The sequence below is a fragment of the Leuciscus leuciscus genome (genome assembly GCF_965113295.1).
Source record: "Leuciscus leuciscus genome assembly, chromosome: 4".
In the NCBI taxonomy this organism is placed as follows: Eukaryota; Metazoa; Chordata; class Actinopteri; order Cypriniformes; family Leuciscidae; genus Leuciscus; species Leuciscus leuciscus.
In genome coordinates this window covers 19069760-19091974 of record NC_138728.1, presented here as the reverse complement: position 1 = coordinate 19091974, position 22215 = coordinate 19069760, and the positions used below count along the sequence as shown (strand labels likewise).

Sequence of the window (22215 nt, the reverse complement as noted above, 5' to 3'; positions counted from 1 at the left end):
AACTCACGGCTTTTGTTGGCCTCTAGTGGTCACCTTCTGCAACTGCATTAAAAAATGGGTATTCACACATAATCTGTTATTAAACATTATACACTGTCTCATTTGTATTTTAGATTGATCTTGAAGGACAATTATTTGTGTAAACATATTTTTCGGTATTACAGCGTATTCTTTGGCATATCAATATCATAGAAATCATTCACTACCACAGTATGCTACATTTATTATGGCAGGCATTACCTTTACATTATTGAATCAGTACTTCCACTGGGCTTTAGCAAGTGATGTCAAACTTAAAGTAACTGCTATATATAATACATGAACAAAGGCAAACAATGCAAAGTCAACACACTGGACAAACAAGACGACATAAGAAGACAAACACCTTTTCCCGGCTGGATTTGTCTGAACTAGTAAGTACACAAATGGTCTGTGAAATGCTCACTATAGTATTATTATTGATTGTGCATCACTTACTTATATAATAGGACAATGCTGAAATAATATGATTTCATGAACACATGTTGTGGGTAACAGTGTTTAATAGTGTCCTTGTTACACGCTACACTTACTATAGTAATAACAGTAAATTATGCTTAATTACAATCAGTTAAACCTAAGCCTATAAGTACATGGTAATTAATATTACTCTGTACTTATTTGTGTAAAAAGGTTGCTGCCTTAAATTAAGTAATCAATTTAAATTACATTAAACTGACTTAAAAGATTAAATCTTGTATAACTTTTTTTTTTAATTGCTTAACTTATTTTGATGAATTAAAACAATGTAAAAACATGTTGTCATAACTTTTTGATCTGTGTTTTTTACAGTGTAACATTTAAAAACATTCAGTAACACTTTATTTTTGTGTCTTTGTTGCATGTAGTTACTATAGTAATCGCTATAAATTATGCATAATTACATGCACCAACCAAACCAAACCCTAACCTTAAGTCTTATAGTAAGTGCACGTAGTTAATTAATATTACTCAGCACTTAAAAGGTATAATTGCACTGTATCAAGGAAGGACACCTAACAAAGCGTATAAGGGTTGTGGTTGCATATTGTGGCCACCAGATGGACTCGTTACTTTTTAAATTGTTCTAAGCAAGAAGATCATCATGGCACTTATAAGACTAAACTAACACACCAAGACATGGCAGCATTAAGTTATAATAAATAAATAAAATAAATCACAAAACAAATTTTATTTAAACAAACAATACATTTCAGAAACACCCTTTCCTAACAGCCAATATACTGTCACATAAGTTGTTTTGTTTTTTTAAGGACATAATACTTATCCCTAATATACTATAATAGCCTGCTATTTAGTGTTACTTTTAATAGTAATAATCATGTGGCATTATAAATGTCTGAGTGATTTATGCTGAACTTTGCTGGCCAACTTCAATACATAATAGTACATGAATGTATATGCACAGATGGACTAAACATCACAGCCATCACTACGCTGAAGACAGGAATGCAACTGTATGATTGTTGCATAGCATTGTGATGATGATGATGATGATGTGGGCAGTGTTTGTCGGGTGCGCGCGAGCACCTGAGCTGCTGCTGCAGGGGTTTGTTTCCATAGCGAGCGCGCTCACTCACTCACTTCAGCGGGAACACCGTGGACTTCCTGATGCCGGACAATGCGTGTATTCCGCTCGCATTTACGCCATAGAGTCGCGTAAAGGGATGTAAGCGGAGCGCGGACGCGAGCTTCTAAGGTAAACGCGTATTATTGATTAATTGTGTTCGGGAGATATTGACCATGGTGAAGTTATATGTGTTTGCTGTGCTAAAGTAGCGCTAGCGGGGCAGTTTGAGCCCCTCAGAGTCAGACTGGCTGTGAGAGGGAGTTTAAACCCTGGAGATAGGGTGATATGCTTGATTGTACATGTCTATTAACTCTAACTGATAGAAATACTGCTTTGTTTACTCTAAAGTTGTTTATAATTGTATTCAATGAGGCCTAGCGAGCCAAACGCTCGGACGGCCTCCAGCAGCAGGATTGATGCGGATGGGCTGTTGATAAACACAAATGACGCGCGCTGATTGGCTGAAAACACAGATGCCAAGCGTTGATTGGCTGAGCGTGCTGTCGTTCACGAGGTGTCCCGAACGCCTTTAAATGTTTTGGCACATAAATGATATTGTGGAGAAGCAAGATTTTCATGATTTATTGTAGATTATAAAATTTGAAATCCATAAAACAAATGTATTCCGAATTAAAATAACTATTTAGCCAGAATATTGTGTTGTAGGAAATTGTAGGAAACGACTGATATAGGTTAGTCAGTTTCCTGAGAAGTATATGGTGTGATACTACCCTTTTTTTTTCTTTTTTTTTTCACTAAAGTAATAACAGTATTCTCTGAAATACCTTGGATTATAATGTTAATGTCAATAAATATAATATATTGGAGTATGAGACTATGAGTATAATGTTAATATTCAGTGTATGTTCAGGCGTATTTAGTACATAATTTGTTTGCTCAACTCATGAATCACTGCCTCATTAAGTATAGTACATTACTAACTGATCATAATTGATATATTTTGTCAGTTTAGTTTATATAAATCAGTGCAGATCCTATATGAAGCGTTTAGGTGAAGTGTGTGTTTTCATGCTCTGGTGTCTCACATTCTGCTGAGCTTTGTGTTTCACATGTGCATGTGCTGACCACACACGTCACTGTCCTGTTATATAGAGCTGAGCCCTTCTCAACATCACTTAAACAGAGACTTTCACATGTGTGATCCAGAGCAAAGAATGTCCAGTACATGTTGTGAAATCGGCATGAAACAAGATTCACCCACTTAAAGGGACTATGTGTAGGAATTACTCCAATCTAGTGGTGAAACTGTATTTTGCATTCAAACGAATAATGCTCTCCAGCGCCTCACTTTTTCAAATGCGCGTTGCATCTACGGTAGCCGTTATGTACCAAAAAGCTATGACAGGATGTCTTATAATAGCACTTCGAGTTTTTCTTCGGTGAACAGGTTTGTTATTTAAAACAAACTGAAACTTGAAACAACGAAAAAAAGAATGTTACAGTATGAACTACTGACTGTGAAAAACATTACTATGGTAATTAGTAGTAATGCCTTCTTTACTCGTTATATTTTTTGAAGTACGTGCATTGTTAGATATCATCATCATCAGAGCCTTCTCTAACGTTACTTTACTCAGTAGCTGCTATTCATCAAAGAGCCTGTTTAACTTTTAACTATAAATGTTCTACTGTCTATATAATAAAGTACACAACCAATCAATGAAAAAAAAGCTTGTAATTAAGACCGTAACATTGACTTACCTGTCGAGAAGAAAGCAGGCAACTTCAGGGTCTCTTTTGAAAGCTTTCTCCTGCATTAATCTCCGGTCACGTTTCCTTTTACGGTCTATTTTGGACTTTTTCGACGACGAGGACTCCTTATCCTGTGACTCAGCATATGTATGAATGAACGGTATATAAATAACCGTGCAGTGCAGCCTTTTAAACTTGCCGCGGCAGTGACAAGCGCCTCTCACTGCTCTGCTCCTCCGCTTCTGCTGGCTTCAGTCACGTGACGCTGGCTCTGAACGAAACGCGTTGTGGAAACGCGTTGGTCTAGTACTTTTTGTCCCTCTCTGCTATTATAGTTTTTCAAGATGGCGGATCTACATGGAAGCCTCCGTGGACTTACCCGTCCCATGTATATAAAGATAATAAATTCTTCATTTACGAGTATGGAGCTTATAATATGACAAAACGATTTGAATTTGAATTGTGTAAATTTGAATTATTTGCAAGTGAAATCTAACAAAATTGAATTTTAGGTGGTAGTTTAAATAGTTCTGAATTTGATTTTTTTTAAACGAATATTGAACATTTGAAATTTAACAAACTGAAATGTTTTTATGGCTGAATTTTATAGACATGTATTTTCCAACAGCTAGTTTTTTTTGTTCTGAATTCGTATACTGCAAATATTCAGTTTAAAAAAAATACAGATTCAAGTTTTCAAGATGAAGAAATTCGGAACTTCAAATTCAGTTTTCTAAAGTTCAAAAATTCAGATCTTACAGAAAGTAGGTCACAGGTCATCCACAGGGAAGAGTAAAGGATCTCAGATAAGTCGAACAGAGCATTTTGGCTGCACTGCAGTAGTTTTCTGCCGCAAACGCGGTGGTGGTTCAAGAGAATCCGTGTATCTTTCGTTCAGTCGTTTTTTTATTTAATATTAAGAGTAGAAAAATGAGAAAACAGCTTGAGTATTAGATTTCTAATATTCTAGTAATAATAGTCCGCTGTTGCACGGAGCTTACAAAAATTGTGTATTGCAACTATAGGCTATATTTCATTTCCTCATCAAACAACTAGACTAACGAATGGCTCGGCACAACAGAAGAGCCCAGAAAGGGCTTTCTCTCTGTGTAGACCAGCAGTTGGTCTGAATTTGCTATAGCCTATTTTCCGGACTGTATAGGCTAAGTCACGTTTTATGAAACACGCTGTGATTTATTCCAAAGTGACTCTGGCATATATAATGCATTTAACATTAAATAATATAAATGTTGACTTTCAAAAGTAGGCGCGCCAAGAAGGCTATTCTCTGTATTTTGGTTCATTTTTGGTGAGCGCCAGAAAGATCTAAAGAGACCGAGACGTGCTAAAGCAGCGCATCATGTTGTTTTATTTATTTTTCAATGGCATTATATTTTGTAGTCATTTTGAATGTATACAAATAAAAATATACATTTTACTGTTTCGAATTATGTCATATTATCTGTATAGTTATTTCCCAGCAGTGGAACAAATCCAAGTGATGGCGCTCGCGCATCGCGCTCTCACACAACATACTTTCAGACCTGACGTTACTTCATATCGCAGACTGTTCATTATCAAAATGAAACACAGTCAACCAAACATATAAAAAGTTATTCTGCCTAATTTTATTGGTCTGTTGTACAATATAAAGGGCAAGCTGTGCCGCACACAGTCCCACTCCAAACATTTCCCTTGCTGTGAAGACGCTGATTTAGCCTATACGTGTATTTTGGGATTCGACTGAAGTATGACGCCTTCTTTATATTAATCGTTAGCATCCACGTGTTACATTGCAAATATGAAAACTTTTGACTGAATGAGAGATGCGCGACCGTTTCGATTTAAATAAATTTGTTTAGGCTTGGCGTTTAAAATAGGCTAAATGTTGTTTGTAATAAAGGGCACAATATAGCCTCTTTTATAGGCTATGTAGCCTATATTATTTTATTAGGCCTATACATGGCTACTTATTTTTCATTCTTGTTGTTTTTTCTTGGTGGAGACCATTTGGGCAAAAAACAAACAAAAAAAAACATAATGTGTTCATTACCCCCACCCACATTTGGGCTTAATCACTGTTATAATTAGGGGTTCCTTGGAAATGTATTTAGGTGTAGACAAAATCAGTTATGTTTATTTCATAAATATGAACGCATCTCCCGGACACTAACCGTTAGTCTACTTCCTTGGCCTATTTTTTTAGCTGGCCAATTCTCAAAATCTGTGTGGAAAAGCTGCGGAGCTTTTTTTTTTTTATTCTTTTTTATTATTATTTATTTTGGAAGTTTAGTTGCCATAGAAAATAACACAGTTTTGTTTAACATCAATTGATACTCAATATTAATGGAATAAATAAATGTAATGTCAGAGAATGCACAAAGCGCATCCTATTGAGATGTAAATTACAATACATTTTAATTTAAATAAAACACAAAAGGCCTAGCTACATCATAAAACTCAGAAGATGATGTATTTTAATAACCAAAAATTGTTATTTTTGATATCTAAAACAGACAGTTTTAGATACCATTGACTTCCATAGTATATTTTTTTCCTACTATTGAAGTCAATGGTATCTAAAACTGTCTGGTTACTCACATTCTTCTAGATATCTTCCTTTCTGTTCAGCAGAAGAAAGAAATTCATACAGGTTTGAAACAACATCAGGGTGAGTATATGATGACAGAATTTTCATTTTTCGGTGGAGCATCCCTTTAAAAGAGGAGGCACTGGGATAAAAGACAGTTAAATTAAGATAAACAAACTGTACGATCATGTTTAATCTTAAAACAATTAAATATTGTATGTAAATGTACTCAACATTTATTACATAGAATTTATTAGATAATGTCCTTTTATTGATCTCATGAGGGAAATTGTGGTTGCAGGCTTTCACAGTCAACACTGTAGGTTACAGTACATCATGCATTTTAGTTTTAGTAAGTTTTATCAATTTTTTTATGAAATCAGATTATTAACTGTGTAACTGTTGAATACTTTTGTAACCTGACTTAAAAAAAAAAAAGTCCCATATATGGATGTTATAAACTACTAATATTGACCTGATATGGTCATTTCTTATTGCTGGGTCTTTAAGTGGGTCTTAATTTGAAAAATAATCTCTCATCTAAAAGCTTATATTATATTTGGTCAAAAACTGATCAAATCAATTTATGCAAACTCAAACAAAACTCTATAGTGGACTTGTTGAGGTACGAGTGTACAATTTAAGCCCATGCACTGTTGTTTCAAATACACTGAGCTTAATATAAATGCTGGACAGTTTAGCCTATTAAATAAATGTTGGTTACACGTCTGTGTTACAGTGTAATTATACATTTAAGTACTAAGTAATAATAATTAACAACATGTATGTAGCCTACTCATTATAGGGTTAGGGTTTGGTTAATGGTTAGTTGCATGCAATTATGCACAGTTTATAGTAATTACTATAGTAACTAGGCTACACGTAACGTGTAACAAGGACACTAAAATAAAGTGTTGCCTAAACTTTACAGTTTTGATTATTTTAATTAATCAGAGCACTTCTCCAACAGAAACATTAATTTAAAAATCCCTTTTACAAAAACAGGTACACAGTACAGTAAAGTCTGTTTAAGAATATTTAGATTTTTTATTTTATTTTTACTGCAAAACAATACAACAATATATTATTTTCTTCAGTGTGTAAACCTTAAAGGGATAGTTCACCCAAAAATGAAATTCTGCCATCATTTAGCCTACTCACATTGTTCCAAACCTGTATGAGTTTCTTTCTTCTGCTGAAGACAAAAATAAGATATTTTGAAGAATGTCGGTAACTAAACTGTTGATGGACCCCATTGACTTCCATATAAGCAGAAAAAACTATGTAAGTCAATGGGGTCCAACAACTGTTTGCTTACCAACATTCTTCAAAATATCCTCTTTTGTGTTCAGCAGAAGAACGAAATTCACTATGCCTTTAAAGCATTGTCCCAGTGATGGCAAATGATAGGATGGTTTGAAATAAGACTAAAACATAATGGCTAAATGTGACTGGGTAAGATTTTGCTAATAAAAAAGAAAACTGATCCAAACAGCCTGAAACCCCCAGACAGTCACAGCAACATCCCTGAAGCCTTTGTTGTGCTTCTAACTGCTGTAAATGAAAGAAGAGGCAATCATATAGCTGAAACACACACAGTTATTTGATAAATGACTTCAGCTGGAGAGGTAGAGGGGAGCTGATGAGGAACTGGTTTATCCCACAGATAAGGCAAAGATCACTTCCTGTGTGTGTGGGAGAGGATGTACCATGGCAACAAAATGGAGCAAAGCTTTCATAGCTGGTACATTAGACAGTTCTCTGGTGAGCACTGGTGTAGGAAGCCGTTATTACTCTCGTGAAACACTTCCCCCTACCCAGAAACACAGACACACATAGCCCATTGTCATCTTGTTGCTTGCCATGCAGGCTAAGCGTTAGCCTATAGCTTAAAAAAAAAAATATAATAAAAATTACATTTGAACATTTAAAACAAATGAGTTTTAGCTCATATTATATTTTATTTTGAGTTAATTTTGTCTAAATAGCATTGGATGTTAAAATGAGCCATTAATCGGTTCTTAGCCACAAAAACAGTAAGATAATTATTATTGTATCATCCATAATTTCATTATTGTGCATAACTTTTGAGTACTGATGCAAATTAAAGGTGCTGTAAGCGATTTTTGGAAAACATTGAAAATTAATTAGACTGAGCACCACAACAAACTAGCCAATCATTAGTAGAGGCAAATCCACAGTAGGGGTTGCACAGACTAGTCAACTTTAATTATCTGCCATGACGCTTTATTTAATGGTACATGCACTTTGATTGTACTGAAATGTGTGTTGGCAGTGCCTGTACACAACCATCATAAAATGATAAAAATCCATCCAGTGTTTTTAAAAAAAAATCTTCTTATATGTTTTCCCCTCTCTCAAATCAAGCCGTTCGATTTTGTGACGTCACAAAATTGACGCCCCTCCCACAATTGTTGATTGACAGGAACGTTTCAACACAGACCCGCCCCCCGCTCGTGAGCGAGCTGTCAATCATAGTCCGCGCGGCCATTGTTGATACGCTGGAGCACTGTCTATGAGCAGAATGGCGTCTAAGCGATTGTGGTGTTCTGTTCTTGGGTGTAATAAGGAACACAGCATCATTTTGATGTTCCTAAATCCAAACCGCTGAAGACGCAGTGGCTGAGTTTGTTTTCGAAGGGAATATTCTCCACGATCAACAGCAATGCTTTCATGTTTTTGCGCGAATCATTTCACACACCAGACTGCTTTACAAACGAGGGTCAGTAAAGCTGGTTATTTGCTAAGAAGCTGCTCCTGAAAAAAGGATCAGTACCAACTATTCGTGTTCCTGCTGCACCGCCAGAAGAAGTGAGTGTAACGTTTTATTAACCTTTATATTAATCTCTGCAAATCGCTTGCTCGCTTCACAATGAATGCGGCTGTTTACACTCAGGGTACATCACGGCATGTTTTCTATGTACGACGTTCTCAATATAATTCATAATCCCACAACAACGCGTTATGGTTATTGTGTTATTGTGTTACAAACGGTGTTCGCACAGAACAGAGGGGCGGGGTGAGCAAAGCTCATTATCATTTAAAGACACATGCACTTAAACGGCGTGCTGAAAACAGAGCTGTTTTTGACCAGGTAAAATTAGTGTTTTCTACAATACTAATGAGAATTTTTAATTAAAGTATATTACAAACTTTTAATTTAGACCCTAAAGAATCATATTAGCTTGTACAAAACTGGCATTATATGACCCCTTTAAGTTTGACGTTGACTAGTCACTGATCATGGCCTAATCACGGATCATGAGAGGGCGCAACAGGATAAGAAATCTTTGAAGTCCACTTTAAAGCTCCGTTTCCAAACTGTTAAAATGACAAATAAATGCATACTCCGAGAGCAAACAAGATGTTTGATTATACCATCTGGATGCTCAAAATTTATTGGGTGAATGCACATTTTAAACAGCTTATTGTACACGCAAGTTAATCTGTGTTCTGAACTAATGCACTGCTGCATTGTAACGCACACATAGACAGTAGCTGGTACATCATGCACAGATTGCGCAAACACAGAAACATTCAGCAGCGCAGAATTGTAGTCAACACTGTTCTGTGATTTATCAATAAAATAGCTTAGAAACTGAACAGTTCTAGCATATATTTCTTAGTCACTAAAACCCACAGCTTCACTATAAGTAGAGAGACGCTGCCAGGTAGAATTAATTCTCATGCAATCGCTCTCCCACTAATGCAAATGTAATCTTTACTGTGGTACTTCATCTGTATTTGATTTAGAACGAGCAGAAATCTGATAAATGTAACAACCAAAAGACAATAATAAATTAAGCCGTAGGAGCAATAGCCTTGTGGGCAGCGCTGTGTCAATGCAATAGCTGTGCACAAGGCAACCCGCGTTCGAGTCTCAGCTCGAGGTTCAGGCTTATTTAATGACTTTATCAGTGACTAGTCACCATCGACTTTAATAACATAAAAGAGGGAGGGGAAGTTATTTTGATTAAAGATTATGATGGCACATGCAAAAAAAAAAATATATATATACTGCTATATTCCATAAAAAAAAAAACACAGCAAAAATATTCAATTTTGATTTCATAGTGACTTCAATGAAATGTTTGAACCAGTGATTAAAACAAACTGAATTGAACTTCTCATGCAAGTTATGACACTAGCAGTAGGCACAAAACCTCTACTGGCATGATCTTTAGGAAATGTAATAGGCAATTAAAAAGTGCATTAATATAATTTCTCAACAAAGTAAAATCAGGCTTTATTATATGTAGCCTATGTATATTCAATATATAGCTCAAAGCTGCTGACTAACTGCAAAAAATGAGACCCACATGCATGTGCTAAAGGTCTCCACATTCCTGAGTTCCTGCCCTGGCGCTGAAGGGGCGGCTGGTGCTGGTACTGATGCCCACTGGCAGAGAGAACTGCTCTGGCTCAAAACGAGACAGTCAGCCCACACACACACACACAAACACACACACACGTATTCAGATGTTAAACCGAGGATAACGTGCCTGGGTGGTGCGGTTTTGTTGAATGTACTAGTTTAAGTTCACCGTCCTATGGTTGTTCCTCTTTGTGTCATGCTATTGACAGCCCAGATCATGCGAACATATGGCCACAGTAATCCCAGTGTTAATACCAGCTTCCCCCTCCCCCTCACTCACCTGGCTGCTGTCTTCCATCTGATCTGAAAGGGATAGTTCACCCAAAAATTAACGTTCTGTCATCATCTACTCAACCTATTTGTTCCAAGCCCATGTGACCTTTGAATTTTCCATGAAATGCAAAAGGAGATGTTTTTGAATACTGTTCACACTTTTACATAAAATGAAAACAGAGTAGCCAGTCAAGCTAAAAGAAGGACGAATAGAACCACACAAGTTTGTATGGTTTGAATACTGTATTAAAAATCTTCCAACAATTTGCTTTGTGTGAGGAAAGCCACTGTTTGAAAAGTTGTATTGTTGTATGAAAAGTATGTTTCTTTCTCTCTACTGTGGCTTGGTAAGAAAGAATTATAAATAAAATACATGAAAAGTTCTTAGAAATTGTAATCCTGTTGGTTTCATGTGGTTTTGACAACATTTTCATTATTTAGAATAAAAGAAACTAAAACTAACTGAAATATTAAAGACCTTAAACTTACTATTTCATTTTCATTTAGTTACATGTGATGTACTATGACTAAAACTGAAATTACATTTATGAAACTATGTAGTAGACATTATTAATAAAACATTTAAAATAAAAATGAAAATGGTAAAATAAAAATGACTAATAAAATGAACACAGTTATGGACTACTTGCATGACACATTGGTTTTTGTCATTATTTTGTCAGACCGAGGTTTGGAACAATGTGAGGCTAAGTAGATAATGTGGAATTTTCATATTTCGTTGAACTATTCCCTCAACTGAAAGTTTGCTCATCACACAAGCATGTCAAGGGAGAGATCGTCTTCCCATCCCGGGTCGACCCTTATCATTTCCTGTCACCTCCACCCGGTCGGTCTGCATCATCTTATTACAGTGATTACCTCCTCTCGCTGCCGTCCCATTACTATCATCCACATACACACACAATGAAAGTGATCATTACTCTTCTATGGTGAATGGCGACTGCAGGAGGCAGGGGTGGTGTGCAAGTAAGTGAGAGGGGTTATTAGTCGTCCTAAATGAAGGAGTGAGAGGGGTAAAATAAGAAAAGGCAGGAAGGGTGGGAGTAGCAGTTAGCTCTTTTACACTGGGTCATGACAGCGAGCCTGATACTACAGTACTGATATCATCAATGTGTGTATGTTTGTGTTTGGTGCAGAATGAGGAGATATTGAAGCTTTCATTGGGTCTTATGAAATAGATAATAGAGATTTTTTTTTGTGTGTGTGTGTTTTTTTCTATCCCAGTTTAATGTTCAGAGACAATAAGTAAGCCATTTTTGGTTGACTTCCCAAAGATGTTGACTGTCTATTTGGCACTTTAAAAAAAATGCTCTGTTTGTTTAAGCTGGTTGAAATACATCAACTTCTGGCTGTTGAAGAGAGAGGTGTGCTGTTACTTTTATAAGCAATCAGATTACTTGGTCCTGGTACAGTACTTACATCCTGGTGGATGATAAAATGGGTGAAAAGTCCCTTAGAGTTATAGCCGTATAGACTTAAGGTGGATGTTTTACTAAAGGTAAAAATTTTCTGTGTTTTTAAAATGTAACGTGTTTTGTTACTAGTCTCCACCCGAAAAACTAACTAAATAAACAAAATAGTAATAATCACATAAAACGTAATATATATTCATTTGACTCAGTATATATTTATATATTATAAAAATGTCTAAATAGTGTCCAAAAATGTATATAGGCAAGAGTACGTTTATAATACATACATTTACTTTCACAATTCACATTCACAATGTTAATGTTTATAATATTGTATTGCATATTTGTTCATATTTATCAGTTTAGAGCTGAGCAATGAACTACTTTCGTGTACGGCTCAGGTACATTTATTCATTTAGCTGACGCTTTTATCCAGAGCGACTTACAATTGCTATATATGTCAGAGGTCGCACGCCTCTGGAGCAACTAGGGGTTAAGTGTCTTGCTCAGGGACACATTGGTGTCTCACAGTGGATTCGAACCCGGGTCTCTCACACCAAAGGCATGTGTCTTATCCACTGCGCCACCACCACCCCAGGTATTTCCAGTAACAGTATTCAGCGCACTTATATAGACAGTTACTCATGAGAACGTAGATTATTACTATGTTATAGACCTGTAAGTCTATTCAAACAACAAATCATGTTCTCTGCGTTAACATTAAATATATTTTCTTTTCCAAATGTGCATTCTGAGTCATTTCCCTACTATCCTGCGGCAGTCTAGTGCTCGTCTTCTCATTTTTGTATTCCCAGTTGCTCCAGTAGCAAAAGAAAAAAGTCCATGATAGCATTTCCACAACTTTCCAAAAGAAATAAAAAATATAGCCTAGAGAAATTGATTACAGCAGTCAAAATAGAGAATGATGTCAAGTTTGCCGTCACTCCCTCAGCCGTTGCTTTAGAAACACTCACGCTGCAGAGTTAATGATTAAAGCACAAATTAAATGAAAGCACTAAACATAATACTGACATTGGTACCTGCCTAAAGAAATTAAACGATGTTAAACATATTTAATTAGGCTAATCCTAAACGGTAACACATTTACATTGCTACTTCTATAAATATGACTTAAGTGATTAAAACATTTCATACAAATATAAATATGTTCTGATATTATTCATCAGAATATCACCTTTCCTGTCCAGGAAACTTTCCGGATTTTAAAATCTTCTTGTAGACACTCATTTTAAGTGGCTTTTTGTCAACTGGGTGGCCACAGCACATTGAAAATATGCATAAACGGAAACTAACTGGCTGTACTGAATTAGTTTCCATAAACTGATAATATCAATTGAGATTTGTTGATGTCATGGTTAAATGATGCATATCAAGGTTTAAGGTTTTGGTCATACTGCCCACACCGAAGTAGTAATTGTTTTAGTTAGTTATGAGAAGTTATTTTGTTTGCGCATTATGGCAACATCATTCGTTTGTAAGTATGCCATAAGGGCCCAAATATTTTTTGCTTCCAAAAATTATTTTAGGTGTGGTAGTTGACACCTGCATATTTGAAATATACATATTTTTTATGACTCAATGATTAGATTGACTTGTAAATAATACTCATATGGAAACAAAAGGCTGTTTTGTGACATCTTCAACATTCTACCTTCAATTCCTGGATCACGTCTGGTTTGGATGGTGGAATGTTATCTTTGCTCTCTTTGGGAGATAACACTGGTTCAGCACATTTGGCTGGCTGACTGGAATGCTGTGGTTTTCTATTGGATCTTCTGTTGCTTTTCTTAGTAACGGTTAAAGTTTCAGTAGCATCTGTTTCTACACCAATTGCTTGCAATGAGAATTTATAATGGTTTGCTTTTGTGTTAAGGATATATTTGTTGGATGTGTACAGGTCATGAGTGCCTTGAGGAGAACAGCTGTTGAGAAGACCCTCACCTGGACCACACACCCCTACCAACCCCCGGCATCACAGTATGAGTGAGTACATGCGGAAATCAGCAGACACTCACCTTGTGGCAAATAGCAGTACTCAGTAATATGTGTGGTAAATTAATAACTTTTGGTAATCCACTAAAACAATGAGTATATGGTATTCACTTTATTTTCAAATGAGGAAGTAAGCAATTTTGTGTAAAGTTGCGAGACTTCTGATTCGTTAACCTCTTAAGGTAAACAAATAACAAAGTGCAGTAAACGGGGAAACTATTTGCGCTGCAAACTAATGTGTTTTATGTTTTATATATATACAGCTGCGAGCAGCGATGACGGGCTTACCCTAAAGGCGGTGCCACCGTCTTGGACCCGTCATCGCTGCTCGCAGCTATATATATACCGATAACCGATAATGCCGATAACTGATATAGGCCTATTAGCCGATAAATCTAAATCCAGATTTTTATATAATTTTTGAAAGCCTGATTACAAAAACAAAAGTCTCACCATTAAAAGCCATGTGCCAATTACACAATTATAATGTTCTCATTATATTTTTATGTAGCTTATATGACAGACTTGCGCTGCACATGTTGCACTTAACTCTATTTTCCTTTCTGAAGTGATTCCAATCATATTTCAAGCAATTCAAAACCATCATGGCGAACAGTGCACATCTGAAGTGTCTCAGCTGAAGGAAATAATCCATTATTTATTGGCTTTAATATAATGGTCAAATTTTCTTATTACACCGATAACGATAACATTAAAAATGAACATACATCATACATTGATACCAATATGGCGGCCGATGTATCGTGCATCCCTAGTTTTTGTATGGCTAAAATAACTGGAAGCGAATGACACCAGAAGCCAGGCACATTCAAGTTACAAATGGATATGCCCGCTCCTACATAAAGATAAGGTGCATATATAGGATCATAATATTGGCTATTTATTGGTTATTGGCTATAACATAAATCGAATTATCATGTTATCGGAATAGTGGTGCATCTTTATTAACTGTTAAAATGTCTTAAATTTTGATGGTCCACTAAACGCTCGTTCACACCAAGGACGATAACTATAACAATAAAGATGTATATGTAAATCAATAAAGATATAAAATGTAAAAGAAGAGTTCACACCACAACTATAATGATAACGGCATTGAGAAACAATATTATTGGAATCACTTTCACAACGATTTCTTTCAGCTAATGAACGATAAAAACTTTTCCAGCCAATCAGAATCCATCCGACTTTATAAAGCTTGAGCATTTAAAGCGGCAGACAATATAAACTGAATGCATGCATAATAAACAGAACGATATTGTGCATTGGTATGGACGCTAACAGTTATAATTATAGTTATTTTATAGTTGTTCTTGTGGTGAACAGGCCCTTAAAACAGTGAGACAAGAAAAAGAGCAAATAGTAGTTTTACTCTTCTTCTTTACTCATTGTTTATGAGATATTTTAACACTAAATTGGAATACAAATGCAAAATATCTGTTTATAATTTGAAGATGAAAACTGGACAACACTTGCTGAATTAAAATTGCCATAGTGAGCTTATGTTAAAAAAAAAGTAGCATGTTGCCGGTTTTGCACACTTTCATAGACTTTTTATTTTATTTTAAATAGCCAATATACAGTATGCTAGTGTGTCATCCCGAACACAGGCTGAGATCAGAGATAACAGCAGAGGTGTGTCACTGTGTGAGTAAATGTGATAAGACTTTGTAACGTGACCACTTTATTTGTAGATGCATTGTTAAAATCAGCTTGAGCTTTATACAATCTAGTTAAAGGACGTCCCTGATTCGCATTAGATCAACTCAGATCCTTTGGTAAGTTCCTGTAAGAACAGGATTTTATGGGAGTTTGACGTGCAATCTCACAGATGGCGTGTTTTAGGACTGGAGTGTATTTAAGTGTGTGCAGTTGCTGTGGCGAATATGCCGCCATGTCGGGGGATGGCTGAGTTGAGACATTTAACTGGATTACACAGTGTGACCCCTGTGGAGTCCACACCAAACCAGTCAACAACAGTAATAGTGCTACATACTCTCTAGCCAACTAGAATTTCTTTTTTCTCAGTACAGTGAATGATAGTGATCTGACGTGTCATTGACCCTTACTTGATTGAACTTTGACAGCATGTTACTATTGGCAAATACTTTAGGCCCGTTCACACCAAGAACAATAACTATAAAGATAACTATAATAGAGTCCACACCAATGCACGATATTGTTGTGTTTTTTATAGGTGCACGCTGCAGGTTTGACATCTGCTCGAACTCTTTAAAGCAGGATGGATTTTGATTGGTTGTCAATGTTTTTATCATTCATAGCCTGAACATTTTTTGTTTTAAAAGTGATTGTTCCAACGATATTGTTCCTCTGTGCCGTAACCGTTATAGTTGTGGTTTGGACTTTGCTAATCTTTTAAATTTAGAATGATTTTTAAAACCATATTTTTATTGTAATCGTCTTGGGCGTGAACTGAAATAGTACATTTGGAGTACTTTTCTTGCATTTTGAGTGTTTAAAGGGATGTTTCAACCAAAAATGAAAATTCTGTCATCAATTACTCAGCCTCAAGTCATTCCAAACTCATAAGACCTTGTTCAAATTACAATTGAAAATATTTTAATGAAACCTGATAGATTTCAGTCCCTGTCCTTTTTTTTTGACATTCCACCAATGATGCTTCGAAAAGTTGGTAAAGACTTCGTAAGAATAATCCATATGAATTGAGTGGTTTAGGTTTAGTTATGCAAAAGGAAAACTTTAGGTTAATGGCATACAGTTTTGAAACGACATAGTAATGACACAGTAAATAATGTAAATAATGTGAATAATGACACAGTTTTCGTTTTCGGATTTACTGTTCTTTGAAAGTGATTCTCTACAGACTTTTTACCAAACGCCCTACAAGTTCTGGGAATCGAACCATTAAGGTTTATTTGTGTTTCTTTAAAGTCTGAAGCTAGATCCACACCCCATCCTTCTACATCCCTCAACATTTTTCTTCTGTTGTTATCTGAGACCTCACAGTCTCGATTCTTTCATCTTCAACATCAATCAGGACAGAAATAGAGAAATTGCACAAAGACCAAAAGCGGTGACAGTATAAGGCACCTGAAATAGCCAGACAAGCACACAGGAGGTGTGTGTGTGTGTGTGTGTGTGTGTGTGTGTGTGTGTGTGTGTGTGTGTGTGTGTGTGTGTGTGTGTGTGTGTGTGTGTGTGTGTGTGTGTGTGTGTGTGTGTGTGTGTGTGTGTGTGTGTGTGTGTGACTCTTGAGGATGTGGTGTAGACAATATAACCCAGGGAACACACATTACAGCCTGTTTATTAGCTTCCCTGTTTCTTCTGATCTAATTTTTCAGCCACTGTTTTTGTGTAGAGTATTGGCAGTACAGGCTATTTTTTGGCCTTGCTTGTAAGTTTTGATACTAAGGGAGAGAGTGTGTGTTTGAGTCTGTTTGTGTGTGTCTGTTGAGTTAATTATCCCCATTACCCCCTGTGACTGGCAGCACTAATGAGAGAAATGACTCATCCAGGATGAACTGAAATAGGCACCTGAAATGAGATGAAGGAAGGGGGATTTAAAAAAAAAAAAAAAAAGGAGAAAGATGCCGTTTCATTTCCCCTCAGCGTGTCATGTTTCTTAATCTATAAAAGATTTGGTCACAATTTATGATTGATGCAAGTGATAATGTACTGACACAGGGCGGCTTTTCCAGCTGCTTTTATAGATCATGCTTGTAGAATGCTAAGAAAAAATGGAGCATGTTACATTATGAATTTGAATTATAAATTCAGAATATTCTTATGATAATTGTGTTTTTGGTTTTAAACATCCTTCTAATTAGCCAGTGTTCATCAGATTAACATTTAATTATGAATAATTGATAAGAACATAATGCTGTTTTCCTTGTTGCAGTAAGTTGTTGCTTACTGGTCCACACTGAAAGAGCTCAAAATCTCTCTGATATGACTCGGTTCCCTTCTTCAACGTAAGTCTGTGGGATTTTTGCCAGTTTTATTGTATGCCAGGCAAAAAAAAAAAAAAAAAGTGCTTAGAAAAGTAAAAAAACATGCCTCTTTTAAATAAACAAACATATTATTAAGGTATGATGCAGGTTTGTACACTTAAAAAAAAAAAAAAAAGTTGAGAAAACTTAAAAGTTTAAGGCAACCAACAGCAGGACATTTTTGAGTTTTCTCAACTTACGTGTTTGAGTTATCTCAACTTTTCTCAACTTTTTTCATGTTAAATAGTTGAATAAACTTTAAAAACTGAATTTGTCATACAAAACGCAACACTGTAAAAAATTTCTAACCTCTCCAAGTCAAAATTTTCTAGTGACTGGTCACATCTAAATGTTTAAATTGGCCCAAGTGCAATTCTTGTTGCAATAGTCTGTTAACATTGGCTCAATGAGTAATAATACGTCAGACTAATTGAAAAATTGAGATGTTATCAGTCACTAGAAATTTTTGACTTGGGGATGTAATTTTTTTTTTACAGTGAAGTTTGATTTTTTACAGTGTAGCTCAGAAAGTGCAGTATGAGTTATTTAATAAAATGTTATACTTGAATACAACTTTAGATTTTATACAAGGTTTGTTCATAGCTGTTAATAATAATAATGGCATATTATTTAATTATTGCAAATAAATAAATAAATTAATTAATGAATTAATAGTAGCTACTAGGCAAACATTAAAAAGATGACATTAAAAAAGAAAAAGGCCTATAGAGCTGTCATGTGACTTACCCAGATACCCGTGTTGAGCTTGTGGGTGTGTTTGCACAGCTAACTATGATCACAGGAAGGAAGTCACTCAGGAATGTGATTACATTTCATGGTAAACAGTGGAACATGAGGAAATGGATCCTGTGCCCTTTTGCTGTGTACACACACACACACACACACACACACACACACACACACACAGAGAGAGAGAGAGAGAGAGAGAGAGAGAGAGAGAGAGAGAGAGAGAGAGAGAGAGAGAGAGAGACTGCCCAGATTTGTGATCTAACCTTGACAAGTGGTCAAGATAGAATGAGCTTTGTTTCGAACCCTAGCCTTTTTAAGACATCATAGGCTCTCCTGATGCAAAGGATCTTCTGGAGATTTGCTCATTATGAAGAACAATCTTAATCGACCATATTATGATGTCATTCACTTACTGGAACAGAGCTACAGACTTATTCCTGAAGCTTATTTTTCTCCGCAAAAAACACCCTTGTCTGTGTTTTAGTTGCCATTTTAAATATTTGTATATTTAAATTATGCATCCATTATATAAGTTAAATTATGTTTTATTAACAAAGTTTCGGGAGGAAATCATTGAAATGATCTATCCAATCAACACGAGAGGAGGCCTATATATACATAGCTGACTCACCTATGTTCTAGGGCTGCTCGATTATGGAAAAAATCATAATCACGATTATTTTGGTCAGTATTGAAATCACGATTATGTAACACGATTATTTCACATCACTTTGGGAACGTGTTGCATTTATTAAAAAGACATATTTTAAACAATTCTTTAAAAAATCGAAATTTGAACATTGATTGTACTTTTTGAACTATTAAAATAAATAATATAACAGATAATACTTCAATGAGTATTTTAATTTTCCCACAGCTCTACCACTTATATTGCGGGAAATTCCCCCGCAAACATTGATTCACTTTAGGAAGTAGATTGTATGAATAGCCTAAATTTATCCACACAGATTATAAAATCAAATCTATCATTTTAAAACTTTCGCAAATACGCAATTTCACAAACCGTGTGAGTGTTCAGCGGTGCTGCGTCTTCTCTCTCTCTGTCTCTCAAAATGGGTTGGACAAAGCAAGCGTTGAAACTACACTCTCGTGTTTAGGAGTCGGGACATGACGGAATTGTAACTTGCACAATTGGGCCAGCATTGCATCGTAATTAAAGTTGATAATTTTCACTTCTTTAAGTCTTATCAGTTTAAACATTCAAGCTGAGAGAGTTTATGGCTTCGGGAGGGGCGGATGTGCGCGTGCGCGTGTCATTCAGAACACAAGACAAAATAAGAGTGTTCTTGCAAAACAGAACATGGCAAAATAATCGTTTTTACTCGATTGTACTATTTTGTTGATCGTTGGGAGCCAAAATCGAAATCGAAATTCAATTAATTGCACAGCCCTACTATGTTCCTTGACAGTTTTCTGCATCCCTCCGCCACCCCAACCCCTCACTATCAGCTGGTTCCTATCCCAGCCAAGGATACGGGGGACTACTCTGGGTTTGGGCCAAATTCAGAGCTCGGAAGTTCGGAAGTTTTCTTACTTTGCTGCACATGTCTGGTTCAAGGGTGTGTGTGTGTGTGACGGTGATGCATACACACACAAACTCATAGGTGCATGATCGTGACTTGTAAAAAGTCATTTGTAAATTCCGCTTGACATGTAGTCACTTCCCCAGATGCATTGAATATAATTTGCACTTCCCTATACAAGGATTCTCAAACCTGTCCTGGGGACCACCACAACACTGCACATTTTGGATGTCATTTGAATTTTTTTAAAAGAGATGTTTATTTGATCTAAACTGACAGCCATTTAGGCTGATTCATAAGTAAAACATGGTCTTTTACCAGTCTACAGGCAAACAAACGCGTGCTTACAATGTAATGGGAAGATGAGCACTTTTGAGGAAGAGCTAACCAATGTGAGGAACATGGTTTCAAATATTGAAAAAATTTTTAGAGTTTTGTTTGACGTACTTGGCAAGTAAACTAGACATCTACAAGCAGATCTGTGTTTTCAGCTTTTTTAAGTGATGTCTGTGAAATATTTTATTACTTTAGAATGGATAGACATTCTGATCACACTCTACACACATATTCCACTCATTTATACAACCATCTGCAGAGACTCCTTAGCCTTAGGGTTTTATTTTATTTATTTACATTATTGATTTGAGGTAAAACCTCCTCTAAAGTGTAGTTGGTCACTTTACATGCAAGTTAGATGGTCTCTTCGTATCTAAGTGGGTGATTCATGACTAGAATAAGTTGCAATGAGGATCGAACTCAATACTAATAGTCATAGTATTGTACTGAGAAATGTGATAACAGTAAGGCAAGGCAATTACTGCAAAACTCTCTACAAACAATAAATGCATCAGTTAAATAGAATAAACAAAATTAAAAAACCATTACATTGCATGTGAAACATAACAACATGGATGAGAGAGTGGCAAACAGGATGTGACAGACTGATTTTTTTCGAATCCACTATCCCCCCACTCTCTCACTGCCGTTTGTCCAGCAGTAGAGAGTGAATAAAAGAGGGGAAATTCATGCTGGGCATTTTGAGAGGTGCATTATGATCTGTCTTCATCACACACACTGATGACAGTGCGGTGCAGTGGGATGTTACCGTGCCTCTGCATATCTAAATCAAATGAATCCACGCTTCAGCATGCATTATTAAAGCTCAGCTGAGCCATGCGCTTGCACTCCATTCAGCTTCTACAATTCCAGTACTGTTATCACATCAACTTAACAGTCCATCATGCCTGTTACTTCTGACACACTGAGGGTCTGGACCGCAAGCCTTGCTGTAGAAATGCTGATTTTAAAGCAGTTCTGCTTTGTCCACACACTGATCAGTGTAACAGACCCCCACAATTAAGACCCAATCCTGGTTCCGAATCTTCCGAACCAGTGATGTTGGTGGGCAGAACCAAGCTCCCAAGTCAGTGGAAACTCGATCCAGTTCTGAGTGAGTACCATCCCCAGGCAAGCAAACTTTAAGACTTTAAGACCCATTTAAAGACCAATGCTAGACCTCTCAAGAACCATATATAGACCAATACCAGACAATGCAAGAGCCAGACCAATAACAGACCCCCTAAAACTCAGACTAATACTTGATTCCTCTAGGTTCAGATCTGGAGAATTTTCAGGCCCCCTAAGGACCAGACCAATCGGAGCCCCCTTTAGACCCATACTAAAATGGATCCCATAAGATCGAGACCAATCCCAGACCTCCTAAGACCCATACCCAAACCAACACCAGACCCCCTAAGACCCATACCCAAACCAACACCAGAGCCCCTAAGACCCATACCCAAACCAACACCAGAGCCCCTAAGACCCATACCCAAACCAACACCAGACCCCCTAAGACCCATACCCAAACCAAACCAACACCAGAGCCCCTAAGACCCATAC

General features: G+C 36.4%; 1 protein-coding gene across 1 annotated transcript in view; it reads left to right on the top strand.

Annotated features, from left to right (window-relative positions):
- The first annotated feature begins 1587 nt into the window (after positions 1-1587).
- The window catches only part of usp6nl (USP6 N-terminal like), a 64568-nt gene continuing 43940 nt past the window's right edge, over positions 1588-22215 (top strand). The window contains exons 1-2 of the mRNA XM_082168210.1: positions 1588-1738; positions 13933-14018. Coding sequence (XP_082024336.1) covers positions 14015-14018 — 4 coding nt within the window. The 5' untranslated portion in view covers positions 1588-1738; positions 13933-14014. The remainder of the gene's footprint in view (positions 1739-13932; positions 14019-22215) is intronic.